The sequence below is a fragment of the Punica granatum genome, chromosome 1 (assembly GCF_007655135.1).
Source record: "Punica granatum isolate Tunisia-2019 chromosome 1, ASM765513v2, whole genome shotgun sequence".
Classification (NCBI taxonomy): domain Eukaryota; kingdom Viridiplantae; phylum Streptophyta; class Magnoliopsida; order Myrtales; family Lythraceae; genus Punica; species Punica granatum.
The window spans coordinates 51,430,285-51,447,086 of NC_045127.1; the positions used below are offsets into that span (position 1 = coordinate 51,430,285).

Sequence of the window (16,802 nt, forward strand, 5' to 3'; positions counted from 1 at the left end):
AAGCACGCAGACGATGCAGCACCGATTCGATGCGGTTTCATGGGCCGAGCAGTGTCGGCCCATATGCTAAATGGGCCGAAAAAGTGGCCCATATGAAGGATTTCCCATCTGATCTCATACCAAAGCCCACTTGGGGCCCACATCTAGGCCGCGCATGGCAAGCTAAGATGGACTCGTGCTGATGCTAGATGGACCCACAGGGGCAAGACAAGAGGCTCCAATGGTTTAAAAGATTTGACCACTCGCCATGTCCTCGAGATCTAAAACTATGCGATTCTTGAATCAACTCTGAATTGGGGCTCGTTTTAGGTTCTTGGGTCTCGTCTACAAAGCAAGACAAAAGATAGCGTCGGGTATACGGATCTCGATCCATTGAGTAGTTTCATCGATTTAAGCAAACAAAATAATTTAAACGATTACTAATAATAAATAATACTCAATCGAGAATACCAATAAAGTGTAACTCAATTGGTAACGTGCTAATATTTCAAGTACTAAGTCGGGGGTTCAAGTCTTCTAATTAGGATCACAGGGAAGAGTCCGGGCCTTAGGGTCCTCATGTAGTTATGACTCAAATCGGACATTTCGCGATGAGACTCGAGCCCATATAGTTACACGTTGTGGAAATTGCTACCTCGGTCACTCCCGACCCCTTTTACCTATATGGAAAAAAAAAAACAATCGAGAATAAAAAATTTAACTTATGTCGAACACAGATACGGACGGAACTCATGTGATGAATGATTATTTCTACTCGTCAAGCAATGACAATTTTCAGGGTCCCCCTAATACGGCTCTCACACATCGGGTAAGCGGAGTCATCACAGAATTTCCCCCGTGTCATTATATTATAGCAGCAATATCTTGACTTATGAGCCGGGATGACAATATTGACTTTAAAAAGTCCAAGTAAGCTGGGGGTAGCTTGCAAGTTTCAGTGGCATTTGACATTGACAAAGGTGGGAAGATTGTCGTTATCCCTTAAAAGGACTTGAGTATAAACTGTCCCAGTTGCCTAAGATCATACTATTTTGATTAAATAGAGTACATATATGTAAATTTGAACCGAACGCCAATTTACGAGAAAAGTATCAATACAAAAACTTAAAAGAACAGTAACGACCTGGATTCGGATCTTCTCAGCACGAGTCATTACTGTTACCTTCGCGAATGAATTGAATTAAAGAAATAGAAATATGGGTGTTTTAAGAGCTAATAATGCCATTATTTTCTGGCAAGGTATCTCTAAGCAAATTCATAATATGCCCATAAAAAAATTACATTGGCGTATATAAGAACGGTTCTTGAAATTGGTACTTTGTGGAGCTCAAACATGTAGTTTTGAATGTGCCACATCAAAACTATATATAATCTTTTTACGTTATCGGCATCTTAGGATTCTGATGCATCCGGTCATTTGTCCCGTTGGATTATATAAGATTTACGCATCTCCTGTGATCTTGTTAATGGTAGAAGAATAATCCAAATGCACTTGTTAAGGCTTAAGCCAAGCCAGCACAGAGAATCGACCCCTCAGTGCTGTGACCATGTGAAGGCCAACTCAAAAGTCCTGCGGGTAGGGTCACGTGCTTTAAAAAAATTCGGATATATATATATATATATATATTATAGGCTAATTGGGGAAAATAATAAATGAAAATTGCCAACATACCTACCACTGGATATTTCATATGGTCTGACTTTCAGAATAAATATTTATTTTTTTCATTTTAGTAAATAAAAAAAAGGATTGCACCATCTTGATATTCAAAAATCCGTGAAAGTTTTCTTTTGGCTAAGTTAAAATTAATTAATTTGAAGGATATGGAAAAAAAAAGTTAATTAGCAGCACAACTTACTATTTACACGAGTTTAAGATTTTTAAAAACTCTGGAAATCATTCAGCAAAAAAAAAAAAACTCTTTAACTTAGAGATATAAGAAGTCACACTGTGGTCCTAGTTTGGATCCACACCCATCCTACGACTCTTTAACTGTTTCATATGGAAGACAGGTTCCATCAGAATGGATTTCCGTGACTAATGTGGCTCATTTAGAACGGCATTATCGTACACTTGTTTATGTGAATCTCGAGCAAGCACCCCACCCTTGAATTGGGGATAAAGACCGCGCTAGCCACAGTCTTCGTAAAGTAGTTTCGCATCTCTTATTCGGAGTCCCTATCCCTCGATGTTGACCGATGAACCAACATTTACAAATGTTGTGGCTGCTTGAAGTTAACTCTCTGGTCTAACATTATAACCAAGGCGCATCACATGCAAGATCATTAGATTAATTACCCCAAGAAATGAGGTAGATAACTGAAGAATTCTTCCATAAGAAGCTCAGATACCACAACATCTGCTGCTATCTCACACTTTTACGGCAATATAATATCGTTAAAGAATTTCAATCCCTAGTCCAACTAACTTGCCAAAAAAAAGGGGGGGAAAAAAAGAAATTTCAGTCTCTACGAACAATTTATCTATATTTTATTTTGCTCAACAAATCAATGAATGTGCTTGATGGCAAAAACGGATAAGAACAATTTATGGACATATACTTGTGATTTCTGATATAATAAGGTATGAGTCACGTTGGAGAGATTTATTATTGTGTGTAAATTTAAAATGGTGAAAATGACATCTAATTAATAATTTCGGTCCACCTACCGAAAAAAGAAAATTAATTTCGGCCCACGTCCACTTATAAAATACTGCCATTAAACAAAAGGTGTTAATGTTTTTACTCCCCAATTCAACAATGGCGGATTCCCCTCCATGTCTCTGACCTCTGTCCATTTTAAAATCCCCTCGCTCTCCGCCCTCCGCTCCGCATCGCCATCCCCATCCCCATCCCGCCCTCTCCTCGCAGCACCCCCGATCTCCTTCCCCCTCTCTCCCAAGAGGAGGCCATTCCTGTTTGCTCGCGCGATCGCCTCCTCCAAATCAGCAGCCTCCATGGGGGACGCACCCGATGCTGGAATGGACGATGTCCAGAGGCGCCTCATGTTCGAGGACGAGTACGTCCTTCTCTCCTTATACCGCCATTCTGCTCCGTTCACCTGATCTCTGATCTCTGCGCTGCCGGGTCATTCCCGAAGATACTGAAAATTCTGGTTTTGTGGAAAAAGATTCGTTCTTTGCTTTTCCTGGGGCGAATGGTTGAAACTGGATGGTTTTGTTAGCTGAGATTCATGGAGAACTGCAACTGTTCCTCTGTGATAATAACAGATCCAGCTCCTGAACAACTAGCGTGAGAGAAACAGGTCGCGAAGAGCTGTAATGAATTGCTTGATTGCTTTTCTTCGTGTCTAGAAGATCATTCGTTTGTTAAAAAGAAAAGACAGAGTTGTCGGGGACCCGAAACCGAGTAACATATTCGGATTTCATTTTTAGTTATCTCTGATACTTCTGGTTTGATATGTCAGCGCTCACGTCGTCGGGCATGTATATGCTTATTTCAGCTTATTTTGAACGCGAATTCGTGCCTACTGTTGATCTCGCGTTAATTTTTTTTTCCTGAATTTTGATTGCGAGGTTGTAAAATATAAGCTTGAAAGACCAACATTTTTCTATGTTAAGTTGCAGTACGTATTATATTCATTTGTTCTGAATTCTTGCAGGTGCATCTTGGTTGATGAAAGCGATCGAGTCGTCGGTCACGAGTCAAAGTACAATTGTAAGAAATCTCATGCTTCTCTCCTAGTTTTTTTCCTTTGTATCCGATATACTCATTTACTATTATTAAACAGTGGATTTGAAATGCCTAATATGGTCTCTGGCATGATTTAGCTTGATCAACATAGTGAATCTCTTCTATTTCATTACTAAAATACATGTACCCTTTCTTCCCCTGCTGTACGCTCTCTCTTCTATTTCATTACTAAAATACATGTACCCTTTCTTCCCCTGCTGTACGCTCTTGATCAATAGTTTGTTACTCTGGGCATTCTCATTTCTGATTTTATTTCATGATTATTTTTGCAGGTCACCTGTGGGAAAAGATTCTATCGGGGAATATGCTGCACCGAGCTTTCAGTGTTTTTCTGTTTAACTCGAAGTATGAATTGCTCCTTCAGGTGTGTAATTCAGATGCATCCAGAATTTTGCTTGAACTGTGGACATTAATTTAGTAATGCTCATGATATATGGCTGGTTAATTATCTCTGACCTGCTGCATCATAATATCTTCATGCACAAGTCATCACGATTTGTTTCAGCTAAGTATGCAAGAAAATTTTTAGCCAAAAAAAAGTCAAATAGACCAGTAAATTTGGAAGCTGTTCAAATAAAGTGATCCTCTGTGAGGGATTGCTTCTGTTCCTATCTTCTAATGAAAGAAAATGAGTTACTTTTACATATTTTGACTTTCTAGCGGCATAGAGGGATGATCCACTATTTTGAAAGTTCTATAGGATGCTGACTAGTTAAGGGGTAATTACATTGGTGGTTCAAAAAGTTTCATTAATGTATCAAGTTGGTTCAAAAAATTTTTTTTGCTACTTGATGGTACAAAATGTTTCAAAGTTGTAACATGATAGTACAAACTGTTATCTCGTCATTGACGTCGTCATCTCGCCATTGACATGGGTGGACCTTTAAGTTAATTAAAGAAATATTTTGTACCATTATGTTATATCTGTAAAACATTTTGGACCATTAAGTGACAATTCCAAAAGAGTTTGAACCATCATGTAACGTTCCATCAACTCCTAAAAACATATAAGAGTCACGTGTCGGCCACGTTTCGGCCACGTCAGCTTCATTTGACGGTGTCAATGGTGAGATAACGGTCTGTACTATCATGTTACACTTTTGAAACATTTTGTACCATCAAGTAGCAAAAAAAATATCTTGAACCAACTTAATACATTAGTGAAACTTTTTGGACCACCAATGTAATTAAAGACTCCGGGGGCAGACATGTGTAATAAAGTGCACAGAACGGAAGACATGAGATTTACTTTTTTCTTACTAGTAATAAGTTGGAAGAGGATGGTAGTTCGTTCCTGTGTTTGGTGGTATGTGAGAGGCATAGAGGGATGCTCCACTATTATTTGAAAGTTAGGATGCTGAATAATTTAAGACTCCGGGAACGGATATACGTGATGAAATGCACGGAAAGGGATTGCATGAGACTACTTTTTGTACTGCAGTAAATTACTTTTTCCTTATAAGTAATAAATTGGAAGAGGATGGTTGATTATTCATGTGGTTGGTGGTATGTGGCAAAGAATTTTCAGAATCAATAGCTGACCATCAAGTTCAGTTGTAGCCTCTTATTTTCAGCCTTATTGTTCCTGCTAGTTGTTGAGCTCCGATCTTATGTTGGCATGACTTGTGTTCTCTTGTGGACAGCAACGCTCTGCTACAAAGGTAACATTCCCTCTCGTTTGGACAAATACCTGCTGCAGCCACCCATTATACAGGGAATCTGAGCTGATTGAGGAGGATTGCCTTGGTAATTATTCTGATTTTTGAAAGTATATTGTTGCTTTTTCTTATTTATCTTACCATAACAACAAAGCTCTGCTCTGAACTGCTTCACAAAACTCTCCGCGTGCTTGCCAGGTGTAAGGAATGCTGCTCAAAGGAAGCTTTTAGACGAGTTGGGTATTCCAGCTGAGGATTTGCCTGTAGATCAATTTACGCCGCTGGGCCGTATGCTCTACAAGGCGCCTTCTGATGGCAAATGGGGAGAGCATGAACGTAATAATTCTTACTTCGCGTAACTATTTTATTTTTCACCAGTAAAATCCACATAGTTTGATTATCTGAATTTCAATAAAAAATGTGAACCTTGTTTGTTCCGAATTATGCCTGGAGACTAACTTTTACTTTCCTTCATTCACTAGTCGACTACCTACTCTTCATTGTCCGAAATGTCAGTGTTCACCCGAACCCTGATGAAGTCGCTGATGTGAAGTACGTGAACCGGGAGGAAATGAAAGAGCTGTTGAGGAAAGCCGATGCAGGTGAGGAAGGTCTGAAGCTGTCGCCCTGGTTCAGGCTGGTTGTCGACAACTTCTTGTTCAAATGGTGGGATCACTTCGAGAAAGGCACTCTCAAGGAGGCTGCCGACATGAAAACCATTCACAAGCTTTAAGAGAACATCAATTATACAAATGACCTGTCATCTGCCTAGTGCTGCGTCGATCCTAATAATCTTTGGACAGAAAGATGTTCAAGAAACAATATCATAGTGTCGTTCTTTAAAAAGCTTTGTAATTGTATTGGCTGCAATATCTCGGCTAAGATCACAGTTTCACCTTCTTAATAATGACTATCTGCAACTCTCAGAGCTTCACCTTCTTTCATTGTATTGTTACTGGTTGTACCTGTCCTGTAATTTACCCGGTATGGATGGCGAAAGGATAAGGTTCAGTAAGTGGGACAAGCAATGAAAGAATCATGATTTAGTGGTATGTTCTTCATATGAATATTGACTGTTCCAATCATTATCATTTATGAATGCTTTATCTGTTTCTGGACTTTTAGTTGAAAGGACAATTTGGGTGAAACAACTATGAAGTAGAAGGTTTGGAGCTGAGCAAAGCTTATATTTTCTATCTTATTGGTTGTTAAATGAAACTAGCTATTACACCAATGCGTTGCACGGAATTATTATTTATCAAGAAAAAAGTATATTTTTATTTAACTCGATCATAAAAAACAATTAATTAATTTATGAGTGTAGAGTTTACTCTTTTATCTCATGCAGTGTGTGATTTATTATTATTTTTTTCCCCCTCGTCAATTATCCTTGTGAAAATTTTTTATATATATAATAACAATGATTATTATTTTTCTTCTTAGCAATTTTTCCATTTGGTGAAAGTTGTGAAATTTTTTTTGTTCATAATAATAATAATAATTATTATTATTTTTCTCCCTAACAATTATTTATTTGGTGAAAAATGTGACCAACATAAGTTGGTTCAAGTGGTTCGACATATGTTCCCCTTAAGTGAGATTTTGAATTTGAATATTGTAAATAGAAAAAATTCATGATTTGGTGAACAAATAATTTTGTTATTATTGTTCTTGTCCCGACAATGATCCCATTTGGTGAATTGGAAAAATTAGTGAATTTGGTGAAAGTTATTATTATTATTTTTTGTCGCTATTATTATTATCCCATTAATATTAGTACAATTATAACAACAAGGTTAATGATGATGATGATGATGATGATGATTTTATTAATAATAATAATAATAACAATAATAATTTAAAAAGAAATAATATAATTTTTATTGGAGTAATAATAAAGATGATGATGATTATAATTTTATAAGAAATAACATTCTTTATGGGGGGAGTTATGGAAGCTATTATTATTATCCCATTAATATTAGTACAATTATAACAACAAGGTTAATGATGATGATGATGATTTTGATGATGATAATAATAATAATGATGATGATGATGATGATAATTTTAATTTTAAAAGAAATAATTTAATTTTTATTGGAGTAATAATAAAGATGATGATGATAATAATTTTATAAGAAATAACATTCTTTATGGTGGGAGTTATGGAAGCTATTATTATTATCCCATTAATATTAGTACAATTATAACAGCAAGGTTAATGATGATGATGATGATTTTGATAATAATAATAATAATAATAATAATGATGATGATGACGACGACGACAACGACGATCATGATGATTTTAATTTTAAAAGAAATAATGTATTTTTTATTGGAGCAATAATAAAGATGATGATGATAATAATTTTATAAGAAATAATAATTGGTGGGAGTTATGGAAGCTTTTATGCATACAAAGAGACGGTGAATGAAAATTTTTTGGACAAATAGCATGCAATCATAATCTCCCTAGCAATTATATATTATATATAGATAGATTTGGGGAATTGGTAAAATTAGTGAATTTAATGAAAGTTATTATTATTTACCTGTCGTTGCTATTTTTATCTCATTAATATTATTGCTATTTTGTCCTCAACAACAACTACAACAACAAAATTTTTTATGATAATAATAATAATGACAACAATAATTTTAAAAGAAATGATATAATTTTTTGTGGGAGTAATAATATAGATGATGATGATAATAATTTTAAAAGAAATAATATTTTTTATGATGGGAGTTATGTAAACTTTTGTGCCACACAAAGAATCGGTCAAATGAGAACATCCCATTAGGAGTTTTTAAACAAATGACATATCTATATAGATATTTTTTGATAATTGAAGGGACCGAACCGAAACCTTAAGTAAAAATAAATAAATAAATGCAAAAACGAGGAATGGAGGCCATAAACATCAGCAAACAGCAAAGCACCTAGCCCTTACTGACAAATAGACAGCCAAAGAACCCCGACTGGAAAAGAGAACGCATAATTTGTTAATGTGAGTCCGGGTAACGCATGTCCTCTTGCCTAGTTTGTCATTGTAACAAGTTGTCTACTAGACGTAGATATTATCAAATTCTCCTCTTAGTGGGATAAGTTCTTATTATAACAAGTTATCTAGGAGGCTCCAAATCATCAAAATAAATAGTAAAGATGTGCAAGAATATTGGGTATACCCGAAACTAATTGGAACCTACATGTTAGGATATGACTCGAGTAACTCGTTTTAAAAATATGATAGAATCTGGTTATTAAAATAAGGAATTGGTGAATTTATAGCGAGACCGGAAATTTGATTCATTTTCATTGTCTTTTTGTTGATCGGGCTTTCGCAGATCCGGAAAGACGGAATCTTTCAGCCTTCCTACTTCACCCCTTTTCAGCCTACCTGTGGTATATCTTATTTTCCTTGTTTGCGTGATTATGAATGTAACATTTTCGATTTTATTTAGTAAGATAAAAAAAAATTACAAGTCTAACATGCTATTCGGAATCTGTGGTATAATATAGATTATGGGTAGGTTCCGGTTTCAAGACTCAATAAGGTAATGTCCGATTCTAAAATCTTAAAAATTGTCTCTTTACAGGGTATGATCTAAGTATCGTGAAAAAAATAGGATTCTCGGACTTGCACGTCCATAATAAATAGTATGCACATTGACAACAAAGATTCCAATGTTGACCAAATACCAAAATTTTACATTTTTCATATTCGATTAGTTCTCATTCGTAGAACTTCTCGTATCTTTTGAATCCATATAGGACATGGACCTTCCTTATTAATTTGTCCTAGTTAGATTTTTCTCTTCTTCTCTCTTTTCGGTAAATTGTAATTTTTCTCTTCTTCTTCTCTCTTTTGAATCCATATAGGACATGGACCTTCCTTATTAATTTGTCCTAGTTAGATTTTTCTCTTTTTCTCTCTTTTCGGTAAGTTGTAATTTCAGATTCTTTAATGTAATTTGCAAAATCATGATTCATAATTAGATTTGGTCATTAATGCCAACAATTAATAGATACCATGCAACGCGACATCTGGTCGGAGAGAAGAGAGGTTTTTTTCTCTTTCCCTAAAATCTATGTTAGATTATTTACCCTACCAAAAAAAAAATCGATGTCAGATTTCCTTTAATTGCCTTTCTTTCCATTTTCTAAAATTAACAAATCTTCCTTTTGTTCATATTGCCAATTGCCGTAATAGTATGATCGTGCTGATCCTATGAAAAAACATAAGCGCTGATGAAAGGTGGGAAGAGAGAGAGAGTTGACACTCAAATGGAATGTGATTATGTGACTCAACATATTATTTCCTTTTCTGATCAGACCACGAGGTCGCTTCATTCAAATTAACAATGGAGACTTCTAATTTTCGATCAAATGTCGACCTACCTTGACCGCAATCCAAGGCGTCATTTCGTTTCTGCATGGAAGTGAAGTTCCATCTGTCTTACTATTTCATGACATTCATTCAAGAATTAACCCCACAAATGACTCAGCTTCGTGTTCGTGAAAGAAGGGGGACAAGGGACCATTTTGATTCTCGAAAATTGCAGATTTGGCAACCCCATGAGGAGACAACGTACTCTGAGCTATTCATTACGTTCTTGCCTCCTCGAATTTAGCTGCTAGCTATGTTAATTATCGAGTATTTTCTCCTCTAAAAAACTTGATATATATATATATATATATATTGTCTTTGAATATATCGGAAATTTATTTAGAAAATATGGATTCACAATTCATCATTTAAACTTTTGAGTTATATATAATACATCGTTTACTTGTACGCACGTGGTTCAACTCTAGAAGGTTTCTCATCATGTACATGCAAATATATATTCGTAAGCGCTCTAATGGATCATGCATAACTGAGCACATAAAACAATCAAATGCACTCAGCAGAATATTATTCAATACATTGTAAGCGATATTCGATCCTTGATGAACAGTTCAAATAAATCGTGATGGAAGGCTTTGTATAACACTGAAGATAGACATTAGTTCATTTTTATTTCAAATTTTTACAGATTATTGCTGCCATTAATTTCAAAAATATCAACTTGCTCACCTCTCAAAAATTCAATATGTTTATGGAGAAAATGGAAGGCGACAAAGAGTATATGGGATGCATGGAAGGAAATCACTTCACGTATTACAGATGGTAAGTCCATTTTTTAAAGAAAAATTTAGATGATACTTTGAATTTGAATTTACAAAAAAAAAAAGAAGATAAATAGAAGGTATAATTAGTAGATAAATAGGACATATGTCTCTATTATATAAGCCGCCTGCAAATATCAGATTCCACGGAATCGCGTAATAGATATATATATATATATAAAATAAAGTGACGTATATATTTAGACCACATGCACCTTAACAAGAAATACAACTTTGACAGTCCCCTATGAATTGACAGAACATTAGGAAGATCAGTGCGTGTGCATGAGACGAAGATCGATATGATCTCAGGCAAGAATGTGTACGAGGTGCTCTCGGCGCTGGTCCCGCTGTACATGGCCATGTTCCTTGCCTACGGGTCGGTTCAGTGGTGGGGAGTGTTCACGCCAATGCAGTGTGCTGGGATCAACCGCTATGTGGCCACGTTCGCTGTCCCAGTCCTCGGCTTTAATTTCATCGCTAGCTCAAACCTCTATGAGATCAACTACAAATTCATCGCTGCCGACACCCTCCAGAAGGTAGTCATCCTCCTTGCCCTTGGAGTATGGTCCATGATTGTCTCGGCCAAGCCCATCGGAGGAGGACGCTTCGGCCCCGAGTGGTCCATCACCCTCTTCTCCCTGTCCTCCCTCCCAAACACACTCATCATCGGCATCCCCCTCCTCGAAGCAATGTATGGCAAGCCTGCCGGCATTCTCATGGTCCAGGTGATCGTCTTTCAGAGCGTCATCTGGTATAACCTCCTTCTGCTCCTGTTCGAGTACCGGGCAGCCAAAATTCTCATCAACGAGCGTTTCCCTGGCTCTGTCGGTGAGATTACCTCGATCAGAGTTGACTCGGACGTCATCTCCCTTAGTGGCATTGAACCCCTGGAGACGGATGCTGAGAGGGACGTTGATGGCAGGTTTCATGTCCGGGTGAGGCGGTCTCCATTTGCTTCCTCAAACAACAACTCGTTTCGGTTATCTTCAATCAGGAGCGACACCACGCGAGCGTCAAATCTCAGTGGGGTCGAGATCTACTCAGTACAATCTTCTCCAGTGGGATCAATCTCGAGCTTCCACTATGCAGGCAGAGAGCCGGTGAGCGGGGTGCCTATAAATCCAATGTTTTTATGGAGCGGCACTCAAGGACTAGCTGGAGGATCGGTTAGGAAGCATGAGACGGAGGTGCCGCCTTATATCAGTGGGGCCGGTGGGGCAATCGGACATCCGGGGACCTCCTCCAATGCCTTGGCTGCTCACGAGCCTAGGCCGTTACTGGTGCATCCTACGGTTAATGGTTCATTTGGCGGCTGTGACAACTTCGTCAGGAGCCATTCTTCCTCTGATTTCGATCTTCAACGTCTGGAAGAATTTGGGTCGAAAGGTAACACTAATTAAATTTGGTCGTTGAATGTTGATCACCGATTAAACTAGCATGAATTTCTATCCAACAACAATTCAATTACTCGAATAACTAGGTCGAGATATATATTTTGGTAGGACGAAACTACTTGATCGAGAAGTGGGAGGAAAGATCAAATTATGAGGGGAGTGTGAGAGGATCTCGGAAAGTAATCGATGGAGGAGAAGACGGGGAAGGCGGAGGAGAGGCTAGGTTACAACCACCGATCAAGCAAGAAATGCCACCGATGATTGTCATGATGAAGCTTATCCTCCTTATGGTATGGAGGAAGCTCATCCGGAACCCTAACACCTACGCCAGTATCCTTGGTGTAATCTGGTCCCTCGTCTCCAACAAATTCCATGTGAAAATGCCTAAAATCGTCAAGGGATGCATAACCATAATCTCGGACACGGGCCTCGGCATGGCTGTGTTCAGTCTTGGTACGTAATCTGAACCTCCCAAAAAATATATAATTAATTACCACACATTTTTCGCAGCACCAGTGGCATATGATCGCGTGATCGGTCTCGTGCCAGACCGATGTTTCTATACATTTTTGAATCCTGATCAACAACTTTATCATTTACATGTGTAGGTTTATTCACGGCATTGCAGCCAAAGATCATTGCATCTGGGAAATTAACGGCGGTGCTGTCAATGGCGGTGAAGTTCTTGCTCGGACCGGCAGTGATGGCCATTACCTCCGCCGCCATCGGCATTCGTGGGAAACTTCTCCGCGTCTCTATTATCCAGGTTAATATTAAAGAAGCTAATTAATCAGATCCTTATTAGATTTATTTCTCGATTAGGTTAATAAAAAAAATTAATTCAATGATGATGAAATATCAATCTAGTGCAGGCTGCTCTTCCATTAGGTTTGGTCCCCTTCGTATTCGCCAAGGAATACGACCTCCATCCCGACATAATGAGTACCTCGTAAGCGCATAAAGACACATTTTTCTTTATGTTCCTCTTATTGCCAACTATATATCAGAATTTATCGTCGATTAATCGCATCTTCTAATCTAATCGTAATTTCTTTCTTTGTTTCAGGGTGATCTTTGGAATGATCGCTGCGTTGCCCGTTACAATAATCTATCATGTCCTCCTTGAGCTCTAGCATAGTATATAGAAGATGGAAATGACATTTAGCAGAGTGAATCAAATAAAAGTTGATCTTTAATTGTAGCTAGAAATGTTGCCTGCGGCAAGTTAAATAGAAAAGAGATTGTAGTCAGTTGTCCATAAATAGATGGAGACCCTTCTACAAATTTGAGCGGGTTTCGCCTTAAAAAAATGTATATTACATGATCCACATCGAAAATTTGACTTATGTCAGCATCGATAACACTCAAAAAATCATATAAAGAATTATATGGCCATATCACATGGAGAGAAAGACCAATTGACTCTAGTACTGGAATTACATGAAACACATTTATAATATGTTGTCGTGTAATTATTGATAACTTTTGATTTTTATTTTTTGATGATAATAGGCCGGATCCCAAAAGTTAAATTAAATTACACAAAATCGGGCAATGGAAGAAGATAATGAATGCCTTCCAGAGATGAATTGAAGTAATGAATGCCACCAAGAAAGGTCCAAAGATTTGCGTGCCAATCAGTAGGCTCACAAATTGCCTTCCTTGAAAATATATGAAAGCTGGACTTGCCACTCCTTTGCGACAAGATGTCTTACCGAATTGACCAGGCTTTGAATACTAGGATTGCATGAGCCAAGAACCAGCAACAAATATTGAACAATCAATTAGTCGACCTCTGCAATGATAGTTCCATAGCCATGTGCCTACGCTAACTCTAACCCGGTTTTGATCCCCCACAGTTCAGGCACTACTGCTGTCGCAATGCCAATGTTTTGCACATAACCAACTAACCAGTGGCCATACAAATCTCGAATAAGTCCACCAGCACCAGATGTCCCTGGATTACCAATGGAAGAGCCATTGAATCTAAAATGGATATTTACCTAAAATGGCCCATGGTTTATCCATTTTGTCAAATCTATCATATGCTTTTTTTTTGTCAAATCTATCACATGGTTTACTTTTTGCATCAAATCTATTCCGGCATTATCTTTTCCGTCAACATCTAATAGTCTTGCTGACGTGGCGCCCACGTGGCAAGTGTGGTCCACTATCTCTCCACGTGCCACATCAGCACGGCCGTTAGATGTTGACGGAAAAGATAACGCTATGATAGATTTAATGCAAAAAGTAAACCATGTGATATATTTGGCAAAAAAAACATAGGATAGATTTAACAAAACGGGTAAACCATGGGCCATTTTAGGTAAAAACCCATAATAATAATAATAATAATAATAATTTTAAAAGAAATAATATAATTTTTATTGGAGTAATAATAAAGATTATGATGATAATAATTTTATAAGAAATAACATTCTTTATGGTGGGAGTTATGGAAGCTATTATTATTATCCCATTAATATTAGTGCAATTATAACAACAAGGTTAATGATGATGATGATAATAATTTTATAAGAAATAACATTTTTTATGGTGGGAGTTATGGAAGCTTTTATGCATACAAAGAGACGGTGAATGAAAATTTTTTGGACAAATGGCATGCAATCATAGTCTCCCCAGCAATTATATATTATATATAGATAGATTTGGTGAATTGGTAAAATTAGTGAATTTAATGAAAGTTATTATTATTATTATTATTTACCAGTCGTTGTTATTTTTATCTCATTAATATTATTGCTATTTTGTCCTCAACAACAACTACAACAACAAAATTTTTTTACGATAATAATAATAATAATAACAATAATAATTTTAAAAGAAATGATATAATTTTTTGTGGGAGTAATAATATAGATGATGATGATAATAAATTTAAAAGAAATAATATTCTTTATGATGAGAGTTATGTAAACTTTTGACCACACAAAGAGTCGGTCAATGAGAACATCCCATTAGGAGTTTTTAAACAAATGACATATCTATATAGATATTTTTTGATAATTGAAGGGACCGAACCGAAGACCTAAGTAAAAATAAATAAATAAATGCAAAAACGAGGAATGGAGGCCATAAACATCAGCAAACAGCAAAGCACCTAGCCCTTACTGACAAATAGACAGCCAAAGAACCCCGACTGGAAAAGAGAACGCATAATTTGTTAATGTGAGTCCGGGTAACGCATGTCCTCTTGCCTAGTTTGTCATTGTAACAAGTTGTCTACTAGACGTAGATATTATCAAATTCTCCTCTTAGTGGAATAAGTTCTTATTATAACAAGTTATTAGGAGGCTCCACATCATCAAAATAAATAGTAAAGATGTGCATGAATATTGGGTATATCCGAAACTGATTGGAACCTACATATTAGGATATGACCCGAGTAGCTCGTTTTAAAAATATAATAGAATATGGTTATTAAAATAAGGAATTAGTGAATTTGCAGCGAGATCGGAGATTTGATTCATTTTCATTGTCTTTTTGTTGATCGGGCTTTCGATTCCCCGGAAAGACAGAATCTTTCCGCCTTCCTAGTTCACCCCTTTTCAGCCTACCTGTGGTATATCTTATTTTCCTTCTTTGCGTAATTATGAATGTAACATTTTCGATTTTATTTAGCGAGATAAAAAAAAATACAAGTCCAACATAATATCCGGAATTTGTGGTATAATATAGGTTATGGGTAGGCTTCGGTTTCAAGACTCAACAGGGTAATGTCCGATTCTAAAATCTTAAAAATTATCTCTTTACAGGGTAGGATCTAAGTATCGTGAAAAAAATAGAATTCTCGGACCTGTGCGTCCTTAATAAATAAAATGCACAATGATAAGAAAGATTCCAATGTTGACCAGATACCAAAATTTTACATTTTTTAGATTAGTTAGAGCTTCCCGTATGTTTTGAATCCATATAGGACATGGACCTTCCTTATTAATTTGTCCTAGTTAGATTTTTCTCTTCTTCTCTCATTTCGGTAAATTGTAATTTAAGTTTCTCTTCTTCTTCTCTCTTTTGAATCCAGATAGGACATGGACCTTCCTTATTAATTTGTCCTAGTTAGATTTTTCTCTTCTTCTCTCTTTTCGGTAAGTTGTAATTTAAGATTCTTTAATGTAATTTGCAAAATCATGATTCATAATTAGATTTGGTCATTAATGCCAACAATTAATAGATACCATGCAACGCAACATCTGGTCGGAGAGAAGAGAGGACATATTTTTTTCTCTTTCCCTAAAATCTATGTTAGATTATTTACCCTCCCAAAAAAAAAATCGATGTCAGATTTCCTTTAATTGCCTTTCTTTCCATTTTCTAACTTTAACAAATCTTCCTTTTGTTCATATTGCCAATTGCCGTAATAGGTTATAGGTAGGTTCCGATTTCAAGATTCAACACGGTAATGTCCGATTATCTTGAAAATTGTCTCTTTACAGGGTAGGATCTAAGTATCGTGAAAAAAATAAAATTCTCGAACCTGCACGCCCTTAATAAATAGTATGCACATTGATAACAAAGATTTCAATGTTGACCAGATACCAAAATTTTACATTTTCATATTCGATTAGTTCTCATTAGTAGAACTTTTAGTATCTTTTGAATCCATATAGGACATGGACCTTCTTTATTAATTTGTCCTAGTTAGATTTTTCTCTTCTTCTCTCTTTTCGGTAAATTGTAATTTAAGTTTCTCTTCTTCTTGTCTCTTTTGAATCCAGATAGGACATGGACCTTCCTTATTAATTTGTCCTAGTTAGATTTTTCTCTTCTTCTCTCTTTTCGGTAAGTTGTAATTTAAGATTCTTTAATGTAATTTGCAAAATCATTATTC

General features: G+C 36.4%; 2 protein-coding genes across 2 annotated transcripts; both read left to right on the forward strand.

Annotated features, from left to right (window-relative positions):
- Positions 1 to 2,735: 2,735 nt before the first annotated feature.
- On the forward strand, positions 2,736 to 6,437 carry LOC116201606 (isopentenyl-diphosphate Delta-isomerase I-like). Its single transcript, XM_031532890.1, has 6 exons — positions 2,736 to 3,021; positions 3,625 to 3,680; positions 3,989 to 4,080; positions 5,360 to 5,462; positions 5,573 to 5,710; positions 5,857 to 6,437. The coding sequence occupies exons 1-6, from the start codon at positions 2,780 to 2,782 to the stop codon at positions 6,105 to 6,107; spliced, it is 882 nt and encodes a 293-aa protein (XP_031388750.1). The 5' UTR covers positions 2,736 to 2,779; the 3' UTR covers positions 6,108 to 6,437.
- Positions 6,438 to 10,810: 4,373 nt separating this feature from the next.
- Positions 10,811 to 13,191, forward strand: LOC116197530 (auxin efflux carrier component 2-like). Its single transcript, XM_031527702.1, has 5 exons — positions 10,811 to 11,942; positions 12,059 to 12,403; positions 12,559 to 12,716; positions 12,823 to 12,899; positions 13,017 to 13,191. The coding sequence occupies exons 1-5, from the start codon at positions 10,856 to 10,858 to the stop codon at positions 13,081 to 13,083; spliced, it is 1,734 nt and encodes a 577-aa protein (XP_031383562.1). The 5' UTR covers positions 10,811 to 10,855; the 3' UTR covers positions 13,084 to 13,191.
- The last annotated feature ends 3,611 nt before the right edge of the window (positions 13,192 to 16,802 follow it).